Source organism: Parasteatoda tepidariorum, chromosome 6, assembly GCF_982258835.1.
Source record: "Parasteatoda tepidariorum strain Cologne lab strain chromosome 6, Ptep-v5.0, whole genome shotgun sequence".
Lineage (NCBI taxonomy): Eukaryota > Metazoa > Arthropoda > Arachnida > Araneae > Theridiidae > Parasteatoda > Parasteatoda tepidariorum.
The window spans coordinates 31,032,047-31,054,898 of NC_141760.1; the positions used below are offsets into that span (position 1 = coordinate 31,032,047).

At 27.1% G+C, this 22,852-nt stretch overlaps 2 protein-coding genes across 3 annotated transcripts; one reads left to right on the plus strand and one right to left on the minus strand.

Moving 5' to 3' along the window:
* The first annotated feature begins 1,566 nt into the window (after positions 1–1,566).
* LOC107439604 (microtubule-associated protein 1 light chain 3 alpha) lies at positions 1,567–11,886 on the plus strand. Of its 2 annotated transcripts, none has more exons than XM_043048636.3 (5): positions 1,567–1,803; positions 5,021–5,076; positions 6,539–6,645; positions 8,258–8,436; positions 9,191–11,886. In XM_043048636.3, the coding sequence occupies exons 1-5, from the start codon at positions 1,728–1,730 to the stop codon at positions 9,211–9,213; spliced, it is 441 nt and encodes a 146-aa protein (XP_042904570.1). In that variant the 5' UTR covers positions 1,567–1,727; the 3' UTR covers positions 9,214–11,886. The 2 variants fall into 2 exon arrangements, with proteins under 2 accessions (XP_042904570.1, XP_042904571.2); XM_043048637.3 differs by lacking the exon at positions 1,567–1,803 and adding an exon at positions 1,898–1,953 and having other exon boundaries at positions 9,191–9,367.
* A 1,474-nt stretch (positions 11,887–13,360) lies between these two features.
* ix (mediator complex subunit intersex) lies at positions 13,361–20,256 on the minus strand. Its single transcript, XM_087165596.1, has 4 exons — positions 19,943–20,256; positions 18,921–18,967; positions 17,298–17,382; positions 13,361–14,956 (listed from the first exon to the last, which is right to left on the minus strand). Exons 1-4 carry the CDS (start codon positions 20,099–20,101, stop codon positions 14,729–14,731), a joined length of 519 nt encoding a protein of 172 aa, XP_087021722.1. The 5' UTR covers positions 20,102–20,256; the 3' UTR covers positions 13,361–14,728.
* Positions 20,257–22,852: the final 2,596 nt, after the last annotated feature.

The window sequence follows — 22,852 nt, forward strand, 5'->3', positions numbered from 1 at the left end:
TCGACCATGCCAACCGTCATCTATCAGAAGGTACCTCATGATAGAATCGAGTTAGCATGCTTTATACACTAGTGAGTGATTGACGTTAAACTTTTGTAGTGGTAGTTACGCCACAGGGTAAACCGACGAACGGCACGGAGTCAAGAAATTTACAATAAAATAATTTAAAGAGGACCATACGCGCCCTTTTTGCTTTGTAGATTGGACCTTCGTAGATTGGCTGCTTCGTAGTGGTCATCCATCCGCTCACTGTTCATCGCCAGTGTTACATTTTTAATTCATTAATTGAAGTGATCTAATGTGATAGCAATATTTTTATTAAGCTTTACTTTTAAGAGAGTATCAACTTTGTCGATGATCTATTTATCATTATCGAAAAATAAATATATATCGTTTTGTTGTGTTTTTCAATAATTGCTGCCCAAGACATGCCATCACAATTTTGATCCTCAATTTAAGAAGGAATGGCACCCTCGTTTCTGTAGCTTGAAGACCTGGTTATCGCCAAGCCGATCAACTCCGATATTAGTGACCGAAGAGCAGAACTCTCTACCTGTGGCAACATTTCGCATACTTTCCCCATTAGCCCGTGAATAGTCATAGAAAAAGGAAAGACGCTAGTTTCTGTCTTTATTTTTAAATAGTTAGGAAACTATATGGAACTGAAATCTACAATGAATATAGCTCCAAAAGAAAGCGTCGAAAATATTTGCAACAAATAAATACGAAACAAATTAAGAGAGAGGAAAATCTTGCAATACATTCCTATACAACTGAGAAGAGGAGGAGAGGGAAGAGTGAAGGGTTGAGCCATAAAACTGGTTTTCTCTCCAGATGGCGTATGTGAACGGTGCGATCGCGAATTATGCCCATAGTGTGATTTCAGTGATATTTTTCACGAGTTGCTAATACTATATTAAAGCATATTAAGAAAATAATTACTCTTCATCACAAAGTTCGATTAAAGGGAAAAAAACAAATAAATAAAAATTGTTGTTGTTGTTAATTTACGTCGCACTAGAGCTGCACAATGGGCTATTGGCGACCGTCTGGGAAGCATCCCGGAGGATGATCCGAAGACATGCCATCACAATTTTGATCCTCTGCGGAGAGGATGGCACCCCCGCTTTGGAAGCCCGACGACCTGCGCGCGAAGTCGAGCACTCTACGGTAGCACAGTTTAACGAGGACCAATACCGCACACCCTCGGTCCCTATGCAGACTGATCCAAGTGGTCACCCACCCGCACACTGACCGTTGCCAGTGATGCTTGACTTCGGTGATCTGCTGGGAACCGTGTCTTAACGATCAGTCCACTGCGGGACAAATAAATAACAAATTTCTTAAAAAAGAGCATGAGGGTACATTCACACTGCATACAAATAATCACATATGCGATGAGAGAGAAAATCTGATTGGCGAGTTTTTCGCGGGAAAATAATTTCAATAATCAGGTTTTCACTGGAATATCCAAAATTACGTATATGATTTTTTATATGCAGTGTGAATGGCCCTTAAATATTAACTTTAGGCAGTTAACATTGCTAAACTCTACAAATGTTTGAAATCTGGCAACAAGATTTTCAGCGAAACGAAAAGTTGTAACGTGACGTTGCGTAATTTAGAGTTGTTGCAAATCGATCTGTCACATGTTTTATTAAATTACTTCCTTTTCGGTTTGTCTGGATTTTCGACTAAGTCTGTTAAGCATAACAAATTATTTCATTATGCATAAAATATTTCCTGATCATTCTGATAAACATGGCAGTGCTATGGGTACTTTTAAGCAAAGGAAATCTCTAGGTATGTTATGGGTTGGGTTGATTTGAATATCCTCTTCCTTTCATTTGATGACATATTTAGCTAATGTTTGTAAACTTCATTGTTTACTTTTTCTCCTTATCTCTCAGTTGTAGATGCGAAGAACTTCTTTTCGTATTGTGCACAATTACTGTAATGAGTTTTTAATAGCTGTATACACATAGTTTAATAAAATTCAGGAAATATAATTTATTATTGCTTATCTTTGTAATTGATAATGAATCTACCTTATTTAAAATGATATGTTGTAGATATCGAAAGATAAATTCTAACTATCGGATTCTAAAATTGTTTTTGATGAAATAGCTATTTCTGTTCATTGAATTTTAATTAATTTTTATTATTGTAAAATTATTTCAATTAGTTTATAATAATAGAATGCTTTTTCTTTTAGCATTTTCGAACAGTATTAGTTTTTCTATTTACGTCATCAAGCATTGAGTAAATGGTTTGACTTTCACACAAATGTAATTGTTAATTTCTAAGAATAAATATAGAACATAAAGGTTCTAAGAGAAGAATGGATATATTTTTATAGTAGTTTTTTTTTAAACTTCTTTCTGTAAAATTTGATTACTTATATAATTGTATGAACTGTAATTCTTTTCATAGATCTTATTTTACCTATATTTCTGAACTATTGATTACCTTATTTAAATTTAATCATCTTGTGAAATAATTTGCTGATATTCAGATCTTTTGTGATTTCATTCTTTTTAAAGCTTAATTGCTATGGTTTACGTGAAAAATTAAGATTCATCACTGTGTAATTTTGTGATAAATATGTTTAAAATAGGCTTGGTATGTTAAAAAGAGAATTTTTAGAAAAAGGAATTCTAATCACATGCATAACTGATTAATTCTTTGCCAAATTTTTTATTAAATAGTAATCTGTTGATGTATTTTTTTTTTATCCGAAATCAAAAAAATATAATATGTGAAGAAATTTTTTTTTCTTTCATTTTTTTTTATTAGAATACATTTTTAAAGACTGAATTTTTATCTTCGCTTTGTGACCTGCAGCTTCAAACATTTGAAGCAGTTCTTTAGCATTTCATGTAAGACTAGTTAAAATAAGCCTTTAAAAGGTAGAGATGATTAAAAATATTTTAAAATCTTCTGATATTTTAAAATCTTACCCGTGTTTATTGCTAATAACCTTTATTAACTGAGATAAAATTAAAATTTTCAACTTCAAAAAAAATAAATAATGGTTCCTAATATATGTGCCTTGACATGTCTACTGTTAATCTTTGTTTAGTGTTGTAGTTTATTATTAATCTTTTATTAATAATTAATTTATTGCTATTAAAAAGAAAGTTTCAAGGTAAATTCAATAATTTTGAAAGTGCAATAAATGTGAGCTTCCTGTTTCAGGGGTCTGTCCAGGTTTTTCTGAGAGGTACCTATTTTGTGAAAATTTAGACATCATTTGTGAAAATTTCGGCATATTTTGTGAAAATTAAAATTTATATTAAAAAAAACAATACAAAAATATGGTAAAAATATGGATTTATCGTTTCTTACGGGATATAAAAATAAAATTTTAAGAAAAAGTATTTTGTGAAACTACCGTATTTCTTGAAGTTGAATTTGTGAAGGTACAGTACAGAACCCGTTATCCGGAAATCAGAAAACCGGAAAACCAAAAAACCGGAACGAAATTCGATTAGTTTTCCCGCCATTTTTTTTTTAAAAAAAAATTTTTTTTCCTCGTAAGATTTCAGGATTTTTCGTTCTTTTTTGAAAGATGTTTACCTTACCACCATTTTGGAAATAATCATTAGTGTATTACTTCATCGTTTTTTCTTCTTTTTAAGATTATTTCCAATTTTTTTTTAGTTGGGTTTAACTATAAAAAAAACGGCTTTTTGTAGCGATTCAGAAAACCGGAAAAATCAGTTATCCGGAATATCGATGGTCCCGATCGTTCCGGATAATCGGTTCCCTACTGTACCATTAAACGGTAGTAAATTTGGCCAAGACAGACCCCTGTGTTTTAAGTAAAAATGCAATCATTCATTTGTTTTGCTATTTGTACAAAGCTAGCTTTTTTTTGCATTTGCTGTTCCATGAAATAAACAAGTTATGCAATGAATGACAAGTTCATTAAGTGTACAAAACCAGGGGTCTGTCTAGGCCGAATTTACTACCGTTTAGCGGTACCTTCACAAATTCAACTTTAGGAAAAAGGTAGTTTCACAAATTCAATTTTAGGAAAAACGGTAGTTTCACAAAATACTTTCTCTTAAAATTTTATTTTTGTATCTCTTAAAAAACGATAAATCCATATTTTTGTGTTGATTTTTTAATATAATTTTTAATTTTTCACAAATTATGTCTAAATTTTCACAAAATAGGTACCTCTCAGAAAAACCTAGACAGACCCCTGAAAACAATTTCACAATGTCTTTATGGATAGCGATTTCTTTTAAATTTTTGCTTAGATTATTAAAATGTTAACAATATTGTTATTTATTACTTATTTTTCATTAAAATTTAAGTTAAGTGGGTTTAAATTGTAAGTTAATTTTTATTTCATATAGTCCTACATTATGTAAGATACATAATATGTATGTATCAAATATATAAATATGGCTTGTCATGAAACAGTTAAAATCTGTAAAAGTGCTGCCACTTGAGTAGATCTGTGAAACTCTTACTTAGTGTAATGAGAATGTATCTTAAATATTTTAACGAAGTATATATTTTGGAATTTAAACCTTTGAAGATTTGCAAACTGAGCCTTCTTTGGTCATATTAAATTATAATGAGTTAGAGATTTTTTGCAGAAAAATCAATTTTATTATTTTTTTACTATACATGATTTTCTTATCTCTGATTAATAAGGTAAATATTCTCTAAAAAATTCAAATTGTTAAAAGATTTAAGTCTATTAACACTCTGATTTAATACTTCGATGCATTAGAACTTTAAAGTTAAAGGTTTCTTTGAAGTTTATTAGAATTATATTCGAAAACAATTATTAAATTTCTTATGTAGTTTTTTCCAGTCTCATTTTAGTTGTAAGGCAAAGGGTCATACAATGAAATTTTATTCTTATTTTTTATTATTGGATTCTAGGTCAACATTAAATAAAAATAACATGCACAATTTTTCTCAAAACGTTTTGATATTAACTGTAATAAAATTGTTTCTGCAGCTTTGATGTATCTAAATTTTCATTATTTTTCTGCAGCTACGAGAAAAGACGAAGTTGAAAATATTCGTTCAAAGTTCCCAACAAAAATTCCTGTGAGTATATTATAAAACTATAATTTTTTTTTGTTACTGTTATTTGTAATTTATTGTGATTAAGATAGAAATTAATAATATGAAAAAGAAAATATTAAATCAGTCATTCTCAAAACCATATTATGTAAATTATAAATTGCGTGTGCCAGCGTTAGTTTTTAAATGTGCTGTTTAATAAATTATTTTAAGGGATACTTCTAAATTCAAATTGCATACTGTGTAATAAATTATCATAAATCTTGATTAATTAATGTTAAAATTACGAATGTCCTTCATATACTTCTGACATATTTTAATGTATTAATCTTCAGTTCTAAAACATTTATTATTTTAATTTTTTTCATATTTCTGTATAAATAAGCATTAGTTTTCTAAAATAATGAAATTTATCTTATGGAATTTTCTTTGATTCAGTATGTTTTTCTTACTTTTTTTTAAAATTTAAATTGTTTGAGTTTTTTGACTCTTCAAAGATTTTTTTATTTTATTGTTTTTAATAAATTATTTTAGATTGTAATGTTAAAAAAAAATTCAGCTCATAATTTCTAAGTTTTAAAGGTTTGATCTGCAAGAAAAATTCCTTATAGTTTTAAAATTTTGAAATAAATAAAATGTAAAAATAAGTTTTTCAGTTAACTAGCTTGACATATATGATAAAATCTAAATCAATGCTTTTCTCAATGTATAGTTTGAAAGAGTTCATGAGGAGGGGGCATATTTCTCCCCTCCAGGGTGCTTTTTTTTATTGTATAACTCATCGTTTAGGAGTTTATTTTTTGTTTGCATTATGGTCCGAAATCCTCTGGTCTTTTTATTTTTAATAATTTTTTTTTTGATGAGAACTCTAAAATCACATATATAGGATATTATTTTAAAAATATGTTCATTGGTTTCAAAAATATGCGGATGGAAATAAAAGTAGATGTCAGTCAACCACTGAAAAATTGTTCACTTTCACTTTTGTTTCTTTTTATTCATGTCTGGCAAGTCTTGAGAATGGATGCCTATTTATGAGCACTTAACATGTAAACTTTTATTTTTGTTTGCTTATTTTTGAAGTCAATGAAGTTTTTTATCCAAGCTTTAGTTTCTTGGGATTATTTATTTAACATGTATAAGATTTATCAAAAATTTAGCAACTTTTTGAGAATGTCTGAAATTGAATCGCAATCCATGCCTGTGGAAGTCATGGGTTGTATAGTTTGAAAATGAATCTTGAATTCTTGAAGCATTATGTTGATGTTATACAAGTTGAATTCTTGAAGCATTATGTTGATGTTTTTACTATATGTAGGTGTATAATATTTTTCTTTCAGAGATTTTGTCTTAGTTCTCTTATTATTTGAACTAATGGTTATTGTATCTGTTTTTTTAAAATAAGTTTTAAATAAATTAGTTTTTTCTATATATATACATTTTTTTCTCCATTCGTTATTAATTATATATTGAAATTACTTTTTAGGTAATTGTTGAAAGATATCATAAAGAATCACAGTTGCCATTGTTGGATAAAACAAAATTCTTAGTACCTCAAGAACTTACAGTATCTCAATTCTTAACAATAATTCGGTGAATATTTCTTTTTTAAATACATTTATATTTTAACTGTTAATTTATTAAAGGTATTTCAATGAATCGTGTTACGTGAATTTTAGGCATGTGAATGTCTGGTTTTAGTCATATGAATGCCTGTTTTTATTTCTCTTTTTTAATCATCAAATAGCACGGATTCATTGAACAATTTTCAAAAGTAATTAATTTTAAAATTAATCTGAACATTTTGTTTCAGTATTACTGGAATTGCTGAGTATCCTAATTATATCATACTATTAAATTATTATTTTCTGAAGTTTTTAATTCTTTATTCTAGTATTTTTAATTCTTTTAATGAATTTTTCTTTCTACATGGATCATCTTTGCTAATATTTAATTAGTGCATCATGGCTATTAGTTTAAAATTTTGAGTCATTTATTATTCTGACCTTACTTTTAGCATCTTGTGTTACTTTCAGTAAAATTAATTATTATTATTTAATTCTTAAGTGTTTAAAAAATAAATGAAACTTTGTTTGGCAGAGGTTTACAGTTTTTGGTGACTTTCACTTGTACCTGACTAACCAAAAAGTGTTTATAATTTCAGAATACCAATTATTTTGCTACAGTTCTCTTGCAGAAAGTCACATTCCATTTTTAAAATATCAGCAATTGATAGTATTGTACCAGTAGTCATAAGAAAATTTACTATTGGGACAATAGAAAATTGTAATGTTGAATTTAGTGAGTGCAATATTAATTAGTAAACTAAAATGCTGCAGTTATATTAATGATTTGGGTTTTCTATATTTGATCTTTCATTGATTTAATGCAGATTTTTATTTACATAATGTTACACTTTTTTAGGACATTTCAAACTTTTTAGAAAATCTTTAATTTTTGAGATTCCAGTTTTTCTTGAAAGTATACAGCTTTTCAATGTTGCTAGGGATTAAGGTTACATGGGATATGGTGAAAAACCCCTTATTCAGAGTAAGGTGTCCTATCAGTAGGAATATTTATCTTAGGAAACTTTGATAAAACTTTTTTTTTATACTGTTTTTTATATATTTTTTTTATCAGTTTGGTTTTAGAATATGAACTATTATCTATATGTATTTATCTTAAAGAAAGTGAGTGATTTTTAATCTTTTTGAATTGAAATTTTTTGAAAAGATTTTGTTGTTGTTGGTTAATTTGTTTACTGTTACACCTTATTTAAATTTCTAAAGTAGTATTAGACTTTTTTTTTTAAAATAAGGCTGTCCTTTTTTGAAACCCTGGATGTCGGTGTTCTTTATTGCAGTAAATGTTGTCAACATCTGTGCAATTTGTGCTAGCTTCTCAAAATATTGAATTTTCACTATTGCCTATAGACTTTATTCACAAACTATGAATTGCTTAAAAAATTTTCCCTTTTAATTCCATGGGCAGCTGGCAAGACTTGTTCTTGGCTAACTAATTAGCTAAGTAAGGGTAAAGCTTATGTGTTAAAGTTGCTGTATCACACTCTTCAAATGCATGTCTGTAAAGTTCTGACAGAATATTTTTTGTTTTTATTGGGGAGTGTAGCTGATTTGTGCAACTTTTAAGTTATTTAGTTATATTGAATTTCATGTTTGATTATAATTGAATTTTATTGTTCTAGAAATCGAATGCACCTTGGACCCAATCAAGCTTTCTATCTTCTGATAAATAATAGGAGTATTGCCAGTATGTCTAAAACTGTTGCTGAAGTGTACTTAGAGAGCAAAGATGAGGATGGTTTTCTATATGTTACCTATGCATCTCAGGAGATGTTTGGATCACCATGTTCTTCAATGAATGGTAATTTTTACTAGAAAGATAACTTTTTTTTAATGTGTGCTGAAATGTTTATTTAATTTCCTTTATTTGCAGCATAGCTGCCAACTCTATTGGATATTTTCCAGTAAATTGCTAATATTGACAGTTTTTCCTGGATTTTGTGAAATTTTTTCCCAGTTTTTAGTGTTTTTTTAAAAAATTCTTTAGAATCTGAAAAGTTGATGAAAAATCCTATTTATGCTAAGAATATCATTTTTTTTAGAAGTTATGATTTTTAAATCAATTTAAAAATTCTTTACCTACATGTTATGTAGAGATGAGTTCAGAATGTCCAGTTCTTCTAACTCTTTTTCAAGAAAGCTAAAAACTATTTTCTGCTTTTCCCTATCAATGCAAAAAAAATGAGAAATTTTTAAAAAAATATATTTTAGGCACTTAACTAGGAACATTTCCCCCCAGGTTTTTCATTCAGAAAAAAAAAAAAAAAAAAGCAGAAAATATGTCTTAAGTCTTTTTAAAGCCTTTTCATAAAATTGTTTAAAAATCCAAATCCTGTTATTTTTTCATATCTATTTACTGAAAGGTTTTAATTTTTTATTACTTTGAAGTTCATAATTTTTTATATGTAATCTTGACAAGAGTTAAAAGATAAAAGTTATGTATTTACTGATTGTTTACTTTCATTGTTAACTGTGAAAAGTAATTTTACTTAGAATAATGTATTTTCTGGGTTTTTAATTAACTTAGGGTAATTAATGTTGCTTAATTTTTATAGGTGATTGTGATAAGAGTCAGTAGTGTAAAGCAAAATTGAGTTGTCCTTAGAGGAAGACTTTCAGTGATATCCACTGCCAAACGAGGAAAAAGTTCCAAAGACTGAAATGGTCATAAAAGTGATTTTTTTTTGCTCAATTAAGCAAAAGCCTATACCAGGTCTTAGCCAATAGAGCAACAGTAGAGTTTTCATTATCTGTTATCTAAATTGTATTTGAATTTATGTTATTAAACATAACTATTATTTTACTATTCTTACTTTGATTAATTATCAAAAGTCACAATATTTTGACAACAAATTTTTTAAAATGAATTAAGTATTGATTTGTATAAATTATAATAGATTTAAAACACAAACTTCCAATAGTTTTAAATTAACAATGATTAAAAATAGCAATGATAAATAATTATTTCTAAAGGAGGATATTTTTTTAATTAAACGGCTAGATGTATTCAAATTAATTAAAAATATTCATTACCACCTTATGAATTTTCATATTTTTTTTTAACATAATGATCCCCAGAATATGTCGTTTAATTTATTTGATAATATAAAATTTTAATATTACTGTTGTGGGCCTAAAACTTTTTAACAAATAAAATAATTTAAATGAGAATTTAATTTGGAAAGATTGACTTTTAAAAGGTTAATGTAAATTTTGTATTATAAATACAATTTATATAAATATTAATTATAAATACAAATTTATAACACTAATCTGAAATCTTAATAAACTCAAAATTTTAAACTAGTTTCTAAATGAGAAAAACTGCCTTGAATAACATAGACTAGTTCATATAGTGCTATAGCCTTGTGCCAGAGACCAGTGTCAAGAAAAATTATTCTGTTTTTTTCTTTGTTGCCTGTTTTGTCCCTATGACTAATGTTTATTGTATGTACCTGTTTTTATTATAACTTTTCCTGAACAACTCTTATATTTTTTTTGGAATATCTATTTTGATATTTTATTTTTTCATGTGTAAATTTAAGTATTTTGTATGTATTGATGTTTTGTAGAAATTGAAAGTTTATATACTCTGGTTATGTATAAAATTTTGATATATGTTTAACAGAATTACTAATGTTATTGTTAAAGAAGAGTTACTTATGCTTTTTTTATAAACTATGAATTATCCATTTGTTACTAGTTACGTAATTAAAATTAAACAGCAATTTAAATTATTCACTAAATAGTAAACTGTTTTGTCTTAATAGCCAATTTGTAATTGTTGTTGAGTAATTTGCAAGGCCAGACTCTGAAAATTCTACTGTGCTTTTTGGAACTTCAGGTGCTCTAGATACTTTTGAAAAGTTAGATTAGACTTTTTATGTTTAATACAAAATAAAGCTTTTTATGGTGTGTGTTCTTTTCAAAAAAATATTTGCTAAGTAATTTTTTAAAATTAAAAACAACAGTAATCTTTTTTTTTTTTTTTTTTTTTTTTAATTTTAACTATAAAGTTGTCATAAGACTAAGCAGTTAAAAGGCACTGTTTTACTTGAATTAAGGAAGAAATATTATCTATGTTATTTTTAATAGTTTCTTTAGAAAACCAATTTAGACTTAAGTGTTGATTTTTTAGTTTTAAATTCAAATTTTTGATGACTTGAATGTATAGACGTATTTTCTAAATTATCTACTGTTTTCAGTTTTATCTTCTAAGTTAAATTTTATACAGTTCAAAATAGTACCTATCTTTAACTTTCAGAGTATACATTTTAAATCATCTTTTGTATAATTTTTGTACTTTTTAAGCTGTTAAATTTAGTAAATTAACTTGTAAATTTAGTAAGAAAAATTAGTAGTAAGCTTTAATTGTAATGATATATTTACAAATAAAATTAACTAAAAATAGTGAATTAATGTTGTATGGACTTATTTTCTACAAATATGAAAATTTTTGTTTCTAAGGATAATTGAGATTTGAATTTTTTTATCTAACAATCTTGAAATCTCATAAAAACGTTAATTTTTTTTGTTAATTTGTCTTTCACATTTGATTATGAAAACTTTGCTTTACTATATGTTAATCTTTTACTAATTCCTTGAAAGGAAAATATCTGAAATGTTAAAATGCACAGCATTTTTTATCAATCTCATTTTATTCTTTCATGGGAAAATAAAAAATAAAGTTTACAAAAGAAATTAAAATACAGCTGTGACTAAATTTCCTCATTTTGGCATTGTGGTTGTTTTTATCTTTGTTTCATTATTGATATCGTATGTTTTTCATTTTACTTTTTTTATAATATATGGATCAAAAGACTGTTGAAAATATCATTTTCTTTTTAATTTTTTTTTCTATATTACATAATGTTTTTTAAAAAATATTATCTAATGATTATTGAAGATTTATTTAAAATATTGTATTGTGTTACTTTATTTAGACGTATGTCATTTCAGTTATCTTTTTGACACTGCTTTTCTCTACATTTACAGCATGAGTTTATTAAAGCTATATTTCAAATTTGTACTGATGTTTAATATATTTAATTTTGTGCTATATTTTATGTTTGTTCTTGTGTTGGCTGTTTCATTCAAAGTGTGATTTTTTTTTTTTTTTTTTGAAGTCATGACAAAAAATTTTGATTATTCACCGTACTTCTATCAATGAATATATACAAGGAATCAATAAACATTTGCATTGAGTGTATTTTATTTTCTGATAATAAAAATTTTGTTATTGGTGCCAGAATATCTTATTTATTGCATCTCTTTTGCATTATTTTAAGTTCGATGTGTTATGAACATGATAAAGTTCATGTTAACATAAACCCATAATACTTAGATGTGACATTCAGGTCTCTTTAAGCAAAAACTATGTATAGATTATACAAATACTGTCTGTCATCTATTCAAATCACGTATTAAAGCTAAAATTGTTTTTTTATTTTATAAATATTCCAAAATGTTTGCCATTTCCTAAATGAAAAATTTGGTACATAAAGTGTTAAAATCTGTCTTAATTAAATTAAAGAAAAAAAAAATAGAATTGAGTAATTATTTTAAAATTGTAAGTTAGTAAAAACCTGCTATGAAATGTCTAAGACTTAACATTTTGCCGCATAAATACATTTAGACTCTTATTTTGATAATAATAATGAAAACTAGTTTTTAGATAAAGAAAATTTATCAAATGAAAACTCACCTATTCCTAAACATATAATAATAATGTAAATAAATTTAGCTGCAGGTATCTTCCATGTGGTGTATGCTCACGAAAATTTATAGTTAAGTTAAATGATCCTTTAAGTCTCTACTTTTTTTAGTGTTTATCATTATTATGGTTTGCTGATATTGTGTAGGTATGGAAAGTTTATAAAAATCTGATAGGATTTACATTGTCTAATGCATTAATTTGCCATAATTTGGAATTTGACCAAACCTAATCAATTCCTATATTTTTAAAATTCTCATAAAGCATATACCATAGGGGTCACACAATTATATTTTTGTGAAGAAAATAGTATAGAAGTCAATGGGGTCACTAGTGAGAAAGTTAGGATAACAAACATGAAACTAATTTAATTGCCTGATAAATCTAGTGTTTTTAATAATGGTTCTTATTAGGGATTCACAAGATTTCAATAGCATGCTTTATTTTTTCGTTAAAATAACATTCGATAAATAATTTTTGGTCATTGATGAGTAATTTAAAAGTATTGCGACCCCTAATTTCCATACTTTTTTAGTTTCTTTTTTGAAAATAAATGTAAAGGGCAATGATTTTGGAACCCTTTTATTTTATTGAATTGTGAATTTAGCAAACTGATTGTGTGTATATAGTTTAAGAAACTTGTTTCTTGTGGCCTCAAAATGAGTAGATTTTTTGAGTAGTTTCCTGTTCCATACTTTTTCAGAGTTAGCCTGAGTGCTGCCATTAAACTTTTGTTGCACGAAGACAGACCTCAACACTCAAGGTTGAGAAACTCATTACAAATAAATCATTGTTATCATGACAAAAAAAAAGAAAAGTTTATATGCTTGTAATAACAGATTATATTCAAATAAAAAAAAGAGAAATTTTCTGATGCATTTATTTATATTTTTAATTGATATTATTCACCATAAAAATTCTTCGAACTTTAAACCAGTGAAGTTCTTTTTTATTAAAATCTAAAATATTATCTTAATGACTTATAAATAAGCGTATAAATAATTAGAAATCAGACTGTATAAAAGTTATTTTATTTCTTCACTAAAAATTATCACTCTTACAATTGTAAAGGGAGAAATAAACATCAATGACGAGAGAAATCTTGAACGAAATCTTCCAGAATACAGAAATATTTTTGATCAAAATCTATAAATGTTTTTTGTTCAATAATATACATATGGAGAACATGATGTATTTGTCACAAAAACGTTTCAGTTTGATATGAATTTTTAGAGAAAAAATAAGCAACTTTATGAAACCTCTTTGTTTTATAAAACTGAATCAACTACTAAGGTTGAGAACAGTTACTTCACTTTCCTTACGTTTGCAATTTTTAAGCCGACTTGCTATTTGGTGAGTGTTCTTTACCACAATAATCTCTCACACAATTGGAATAATGTTCTCTTGGTAAAATATTCAATCTATAAATGTAGAGTGTTTGCTTTGCTTAATTAATAAGTTAGTTATAATACAACCTGCATAATAGAAATTACAGTAATTCGCAAATACAATCTTTGTTTTGAAGTTCGATCTTTTTCTTTAAACTTTATTTCCCAATTATTAATAAAGGACAAATTAGTCTCAGTTTTTTTTCTTCTTTAAGATAGCACAGCAAAGGGGAAGATGATCTTCCAAGACATGAGTACCACTCCTGCGGACTTAAAAATACAGTTAGAAAAGAAGATAATTTCTAATCATGATATGAATGTGTGCAGAATAGCATGTTTGCTATTCTGCACATGTTTCTTTTAATTCACATTTTCTGAAGTTCTATGTAAGGGGCACCCCTTTCTTATTTATTTATATGAAGTAGAAACATAAGAAGGTTTTAAAAAATTAAATTTATATGCATTTTAAAAATTCCTTTCCTTATTTAGTTTAATCAAGGTTATATTATTGATCAATGATTATTTTTTTTCTTCAAATATTTAGTTAGATTATTGAATAATAAATTATTTAAAGGATTAAAAATATCGTCTGAATAAGATAAAGCCATAAAATAGCATTTCAACTTGAATATATTTTTCAGCATCTGGGGGAAAAAAGAACTTGTTTTTAGTATTATTAGGTTGCGGGAAACCCTAAACACAAACCTTTTTTCAATTTTGAATAACTTAGCCATTTTGTGTAATATTTTACATGAAGGTAAGATAGATTTTTATTGGATTAGAAATGCAATTTTACCAATATGAAACAAAAAATTATCTCCAACTGTAATTAAACTGTTTGAACAATTTACAAGATCAAATTTACAAACAACAATTGTTTAATAATAATTTTACAAGTAGGTTTTATGAATTCAGAGACCTTTCAGAGATTCACAGAGTCATTAAACTGTTAATAATTCCTAAATATATTTTCACACTCGTAATAAATGGATTCACTCAGGTGCTAAAGGTTGGCCAACTTTTCGAACACCCTCTGTAAGAATATCTTGTACAGACTTAGCAAAATTGACTTGTCCTTTCACGGTACTAACATACTGAGTGTAAGACAAACTGCCATCTGTGAGGGACCCAGCAGAAGTGTCTTGTTTCCCCAGAGTTATATGAAGAGGCAAATACTGCATGCTGTCTTTATGCTGCATGTGGCATTCTTGAATTGCTTTCTAGATAAAATTTACATAAAAATAAATTAAATAGCATCTTAGTTGATGGTAAATACATGGGTGCCACTCTATAAAAATTTCAAGACTAAACTTATTTTTTGACAAATTAGTATGATACAGTATTGTTTACTGGAATTTTCAGAGATTTATAACTCACTGATCCCAAATTTACCTATCCCCTATAATGGCCTCCATCATTTGTTATTAATATTTTTATTTATTTAATTAATTTTTAGCAAACAAACCAAAAATAGAAGCTAATTGTGTATATTTTCCACACCTATATCTGAATAATAAAACCACTAAATTTTTCTAAGACCATTCATATCTCTACTTATTTTTCGCTTCACCATTGTTTTTCATTCTAGCACTATAATTTAAAAATAAATAAATACTGATTTATCTTCAGCCAACATGCCAATGCATTAGGAAGGAGGAAGGCAACTTAAAAAAATTTAGATTCAGCAATAGTACAAATCTCATTCTTTCATTGCAGTGTGACATTATTATTTGATGGTCCTGCAATAATTGAGAAAAATAAAATTGTTTTCTCAAAAATTAATTCTTTTTATTTTTAACAGAAAATATGTTACATTTTTAAGAAAAAGAAAATAAGTTTCAGTAAACAAATGGGAAAAAGATATTAATAGAATCTAGTCCAATGATTTTTCTCAAGACTGATTTCAGTTCCCAGGACTGAAGAGTGGCACCCATGTAAACAATAACAAGATTTTAAAATCAGAATCGAATGTTGAAAATATCCAATCTTTAACTCTACTTATCAGGGGCCTGTCTAGGCTTTTCTGAGAGGTACCTATTTTGTGAAAATTAAAAATTATTTAAATAAATCAACACAAAAATATGGTAAAAATATGGAATTATCGTTTCTTACAAGATACAAAAATAAAATCTTAAGAAAAAGAATTTTGTGAAGCTACTGTTTTTCCTAAAGTTGAATTTGTGAAGGTACCACTAATCGGTAGTAAATTTGGCCTGGACAGACCCCTGCTTATGTTCAGGCAATGTCTAACCAAGCTAATAAGTCAAGACATAAATAAAGGGCAAGGGTTGTCATGTTCTGAGTGTTATCTACAGCTTTTTTTATGACTTCAGCTAAAGTTAAATAGATTTACAAATTGAATGGTAAATTGTGTAAGTCATATGGCAAACAATAGCTTCAAGTGTAATAATAACTTCGGATGTCATGTTTTTTTAAGCTTAGACGTAAAAACAAAGTGGAAATAGTAACCTGGAAGTCTTAATACGAATTTTAGTCACTAGATTCAACTGTGCTAAACTTTAAACTATTCCCCTTCTATGAAATTGTTTCAGAGTCCATTGAAATACACCTGAATTTTTTTTTTTTTTTTACAGTAGTATTTTCTGAGCCATGATGGCTCAGGGGATAGAGCATTCGCCTTCCAATGAGGCGAACCGAGTTCGAATCCCAGTCGATACGAATTCCGCATCCGGCTTGCACTGCCCACAGTGCTGACGTGAAATATCCTCATGGTCATATGATCATGGGTTCTTCACGGCATGGGAGTCCCCTCGCCGTGAGGCTAACCGTGGGAGGTTCTCGTGATCGTTTTCTCCGTGTAACACAAATGCCCCCACGTCCTAACAAAAAGTCCTCCATGAAGGCAAATTTCTCCTAATACTCGATCCAGGAGTTCCCCTGTCTTCTGAATTGGGTTCAAAATCACAAGGTTACAGAGTTGAACATTAGTAGTCATAAACCCATAAGATTGGGTCGGTTGTTCAACTACGGTCATAAAAAATAAAATAGTATTTTCTAAGTAATTAAGTTTCTATTTGAAAAATATAGAACATATATTTGAAACAAGTAATTTCTAATTTACTTTGCTTTTTGGATTAGTTTTCTAAATTGAGTAAAATAATAGTATGTAGACCTTTTATAATTGTTTTAGATATTTTAAAGAAAATATAATATTTTTTGAAATAAACAAATTTCATAAAATATATATAAAAAAAAATTTCCATCTAAATTTTGGCATATTCCTGTATTTCAAGAAGCATCTTTTCAAGTGAGAATTGCTAATTAAATGAATTTTTAAATTTTAAAATGTTTCCTTAATAATAGCAGTGCAAAATTTCTTTTCAGCTACATTTTTTGTTAATAAAAATTCTTCTATTCCTCTATTTTCTTTTTATGATAGATTTTTGAATTTTCCTTTTATGTTAGCATTTTATATTTATGATAGCTTTTAAGGTATCATTATTGTTTTAGTACATTTTAGGAAAATTAAAAGTTTATCTGAAACACACAATAAAAAACCTCATCATCAAGTAATGAAAATAATTATACTAATATTTTTACCAAATGAAGCTCAATTTGATTGCAAATTGAAAAAAAATCTTCCAGAGTTTTATCAAATCTTGGAGGAGCATCTTCAGTTGTTTTCCTAAAGTACAAAAAAAAAAAAAAAAAATGTTTTAGATAACACTTTGATTAGCTACTAAAAAATAGGCAATATTCTTAATCTTACATTACACTACAACTTATATTACACATAACAATAAAAAAAATAGTAATTACAATAGTTGTGTACTTGTAGCACATCAGTTCTGATCACTGCTACTACCTTTTCTACTCCCTTTTACTACGTTTCAACTTCTTTTTAGATGTAGCTAACTCTGTTTTTTATTGAGACATAAAGTAAAATTTATTTTTGATGAAAAGAAACTCCTCAAAGTGTAGGTAGATGTTTGATTCTGTTTCTTTGCTGAGAGATGAAATGGGAATAAAAAGGCAGGAGCAGTATTTCGTCTTTGGAGCAATTGTACCGAATGACAATGAGGTGGGAATGGTAATGACAAATATAGTAACTAAACACATAACAGTTATGTTTCCAAAAAAAGCTTAACAATTAAAAAAAAAATGTGGTAATGATTAAAGGATATGGTTTACTTATCAAAAAAGGCAAATCAAATAAAAAAATAAAATTAAGGAGAGAATGAACAATGAAAGAACACAGAGATAAATAATAATAACAGTTGCAGAAATTCTATTTTAAATAATTCATGTTTAAGTAATACACAAATTTTTTCAGAAGTAGTTATTATATATTTTTTTTTGAAACAGAAGTTTAAAATTATGAGAAAAACAAGTCTAAATTTGAATCTGTTATATATTCCTTTTTTTTTCAACTATTAATTTTTGTTAAAACATATGTTATAATAATAATATATAAATAATATAATAATTTTTAATGATAATATCATATATTATTAATAATACTTTTAAAACAAAGAAATATAAGCATATTTCATCACAATTTAGAAACAAAATCATTACGGTATTTTTAACGCAAAAAGGCGACACCAATAAATTAACCTCTATTGGCCAGTAATTACCACATAAATTTCCTATTCTTGCTTTTTAGTTAACTATACATATCGAATAAAATAATTTTTGTGAACATTTTAAAAAGATAATATCATGAACATTATACAATATTATTACATTAAGTAATAAATTTATTCAGAAACAAAAATATTACCAAGGTAAAAATTATATAAATTAGTTCAGCTTAATAACTATCTTGACACATTTTCAAGTATCAATATTGTTTTTTTATAATGCTTTGCAATATTAAAATTCAAAGGGACTAATGTTTGTGTTGGCGACAACTCAGAGAAACAGTCGCCAACACATGGTTCCAATAAGTACTGTCAAAATCCCCAAAAATATGATTGAATACTAACATCTTAACATCTAAAGCTTTGAATGGAAATGTATATTTAATGCCAATTATTTTATAGTAATTAATATTTACGGACTTCAATTTCTAAATTTTTAAACAAACTCCTATGTACTGATAAATTAAAATAAAATTATATATTCACAGAATTAAACAAAAATATTAAAAAAAATAAACAATATATTATACAATGTGCTTTTTTTACTTTTAATAGATATTAAGTAGTACATAATACATACCCTGATGCCATGTGATTTACTCTTGCACCTGCAACTTTCATAACATTCTAAATGAGAAAAGAATTATGATAATTAAAAATTCAAAATATTTTTGGAGGCACTGTCGATAAAGGTTGTATACAGACTCAATAATTTGTGAGTTAGGCAATATTTGAAAAATAATTCTACCACTACAATTTTTTTTTGTAGTGGTATCATTTATGAAGTATTTATTATTTAGTTCTTTTCACATTAGAAATTAGGGGATATTTCCGTATCGTGATCTGTGGCAGAATAATCACCAAGTGTTGGAAACTTCCGGGCAGTGGCCAGCGAGAAACTAAAAAAAAAACATTATTTAAAAAAAAAAACATTATTAATCGAAAGGTATAACTCGCAGCCACCCCCGGACAAATTTCTATGTGTTTTTAAAAAAAAAAATAAAATTGCACGTTTAAAATCTATTTGGCACTCTGGCGATTGTAGTTGGCGCGACAGATCAGGATACGGAAATATCCCCAGAAATTAAATAAAACTAATAAATATTTTTTTTTCTAAAAAAATGAATATTTCAATATTTATTATAACCAGGACAATTAAAAAAAAAATAATGTTTATTAATTTTTCTAAATACAAAACATTGGAAAATTCTTTTTACCAATGTTTTATATTTAGAATAACATTGATTTTCACCATACGAAATGGTAAAAAAAAAGTTATTGAAAATAAACTGAGCAAAAATATAACACAAGATTAAGATTTCAATATATCTAAAAGAAAGCAAAAGTGCTTGACAACATTAGATTTTAATGTATCCACGTAAGTAGATTTTTAAAGATCCAAAAAAAAATAAAAAAAAAGAAAGAGTAAGAATCAGAAAGGATGGTGTTAACTAGGTTTAATTTCTTCTCTAAAATTTATTCTTCGAATCATAATAATTTAAAACTTTTCTGATGCTGAATTGCATAATTATATTAACTTAATTATTTATTTCGAAAAATTGTTATCTAATCTTTTTATCAATGTATATAATTGTAACGTACTGCAAAAGAATCTTTCAAAGACCAAACTAGAGTTTTAACTTTATTAACATTGTCGTATTTCAGTTCAACTTGACCCGGTTGAGGCGGAGGAGGTGGTTGTTGTGGTTGCATACCAGGATGCATAGGTTGCCCAACCTGAACCATGGGCGCAGACATCATTCTGATAAAAATTTGAAGTTATAATTAGTTACGAATTCAGTTTTTGTCAAATTCACCACAGATTTTCACAACGATCTTTTTGTTTACTAACAAGTGTAGATTAAGCATTAACGTTACGGTTAAGGACACGATGGGATTAGTGCCTCTTCCCTTTAAATTGATTCAATAAATAGCTAGGTGTCGCTACAATAGAGTATCAAATGATTGTGCATCTCTTTTTTGTTGTTTTCTAATTTAAAGATAATTTGTTTAAGATTTATTTCTTAAATTCTTATCAAATGTATTTTAATTTTTTTAGGAAGTGTTATTCATTGTTGTTGCATCCCCGTTTTTTAATTATTAATATTTCCAAATTAAATTTTTTTTAGAAAATTCTTACCAAATAAATATACAAACAGAATTGTTTAATTATATTTAAGAAATAAAATAAGGAATAATTTAAAATTTTTTCCCCAACAAAATAGAAAAGCAATTGATTGTTGAATATAAATTTAAAAATCAAGTTAGAACAAAAAAATTTATAATTTAGTGAGCGTTATAGATTTCCATTAGCGAAGAAGATTTGACTATATCTTTATTAGAATAGTATAGACTGATATTAAACTAGTTTGTACAAATAAACATATAAAAATTGCAATTATAATATACAAAGAGAAACAAGGCATTTTTGAAATGTCAAGTAAAAAATAACTCGTTAAAATAGTTTTTGGATACTATTTAAGTTTTATAAGTATGATATTTGAAAATATGTACTATTTGAAAATTCGAAAATGTGGAACACCACGGGGTAAAGGGTGGAATGAATTTCTATGATTTTTGATGTCAAAGAGGTTTTGTCATCTAACAGAAGTAGCCCAACCTGTAACTGCTCAATTATGGAAGCCGTATTGTCCGGATTCAAAGTTTTGTGTGATTGGTTTTTGTATCGTAATTTATTGCTCCTATATTGCAAATTCTGATGATTTTATAACCAAGGTATAGTGCACATAATTATCGTTAATGATACAATCAAAGTTTGTAGATTCATAAAATAAATTTAACTGTTTCTCTTTTTCTGCAGGAAAACCTTTTATTTATATTTATAGAGAGATCTTACATCCGTAACCTGGATCACGCTTTTAAGATAGATTGGGGAAGTACCCCATGAATGGTTTATCGTGTAAAGCGAAGCACAGATGGCGCTAGGGGTTAAAATTCGTTGTAAGATTTCCGGAATACTACTTTCGATTGATTTTTGCTCCTAAGCTAGCTTTAAAAACCGTGCCATCCAATATTATTATACCTGTAGTGATTACTACATAACGCGTTCTTTCAATTTAAATTTCACTAAAACAAACAACAAATGAGTTCGGAAGACTTCGCAAGGAAGATATGCTATATAAAAAAAAAGAAAAAAAAAACTGCAATATTATACAGTAATATAACCAATAAGGCATAGCGCTCAAAAAATGGCAAACCTTACACTTTATTTATGTTCTGATATTAATTTTCTTCAATTTGTTTTTTGCTCACGATCTGCTAGAATTTGAAAATTACAGAAAATTCTTATGAACGGTAAAATTACGGGCAAATTACGGGCTTCTTAGAATATTAAGCCTGTTCACACATCATCTCGTAAGCTTAACATAAGCAGAGGGATTCACTGGATGTTTTCTAAATTTCTTCCGGCTGCAGGAAGATTGTTATTGTTGACATTCAATCAACTATCCATTCATTCTATATTTATATTCGTACATCGTATAAACTCGTTTAATTATTCTTTTAACTGTATAAACTCGTGCAATAATAAACATAAAATCAAAAAAAATTGAATAAAAACTGAAATATATGAAATTAAATGAACTAAGCTTCATATTGCAATAATGAACACCAAATCAATTATACCAGTTTTTAGTGTTGAATTATAGAAGGCCACAGAGAAAATACAATCAAAACTTAACTTTGCAGATATGCAAAAGGGTGTAGTGAAATTTTGAAAAGTTGAATTTATGATTTTAATGAGCACAGTCTTTCAAAAATGAAAGATATTTTAATATTATTATTTTAAGGAAATACATAAAATATAATTTTAAAGTCACATAAAAGTGAATTTTTTTTTGAAAATCTTGAAACAAGGCAAATGTTTCTTAGTTTTCAATTTATTTTAAATTTAATTTTATCTACTGATCAAAAAAAATTTAGCTGACCAATATTCTCGAAATTTTTTCACGTCAAAATTAAAATAACTTATCTCACTATCGTAGCAGAGCAGGTTTTGCTGAATCACAGTGAAAAATTATCAACGAATAAGGCGTGATGGACTAAGACTTCTAGCTGTTTTGTTTTCCATATGAGTATTTGCCTTAACATTATATAGATTTTATAAGGCAAAAAAAAAAATAATTTTTTTTTTCAACCGGTATCTGCTCCGTAGTAAGCTCTACCTGTTCGTAAACATGTCAGGAACAAGCACACTTCAAAACCTGTGTTTGTTTAGATTTGGAACAAAGTTAAGGCAAATATGCATGTTTTTTCTATAATCTCGATCAAAAGATAATTTTTCTGTGGCACAGTATGAAAAAAATCAGGTGTCATCTATTGTTTTTTTTTAATGATTTTGTTACTTAAGAAATAATTCGATGGGCAGATTGTTGAAATTTATTTTGTTTAAAAATTGAGGTTAAAAATTCGATAACAATTTAAAATCATTTGCGTTGAAAGGATTAAATTAAATGTTTAGATCATAGAAAAAGAAGAGATTTGTTATAAAAT

Bases quoted from the DNA above. Each gene is read 5' to 3' on its own strand.
- LOC107439604 (XM_043048636.3), top strand. From the start codon at position 1,728: ATGCATAAAATATTTCCTGATCATTCTGATAAACATGGCAGTGCTATG. The intron at 1,804-5,020 runs GTATGTTATGGG...ATTTTTCTGCAG, and splicing joins TAAGCAAAGGAAATCTCTAG to CTACGAGAAAAGACGAAGTT. The intron at 5,077-6,538 runs GTGAGTATATTA...ATTACTTTTTAG, and splicing joins AGTTCCCAACAAAAATTCCT to GTAATTGTTGAAAGATATCA.
- ix (XM_087165596.1), bottom strand. From the start codon at position 20,101: ATGATGTCTGCGCCCATGGTTCAGGTTGGGCAACCTATGCATCCTGGT. The intron at 17,383-18,920 runs GTATGTATTATG...TTTGTACTTTAG, and splicing joins GTAAATCACATGGCATCAGG to GAAAACAACTGAAGATGCTC. The intron at 14,957-17,297 runs GTAAAAATATTA...AATTTTATCTAG, and splicing joins ATCAAATTGAGCTTCATTTG to AAAGCAATTCAAGAATGCCA.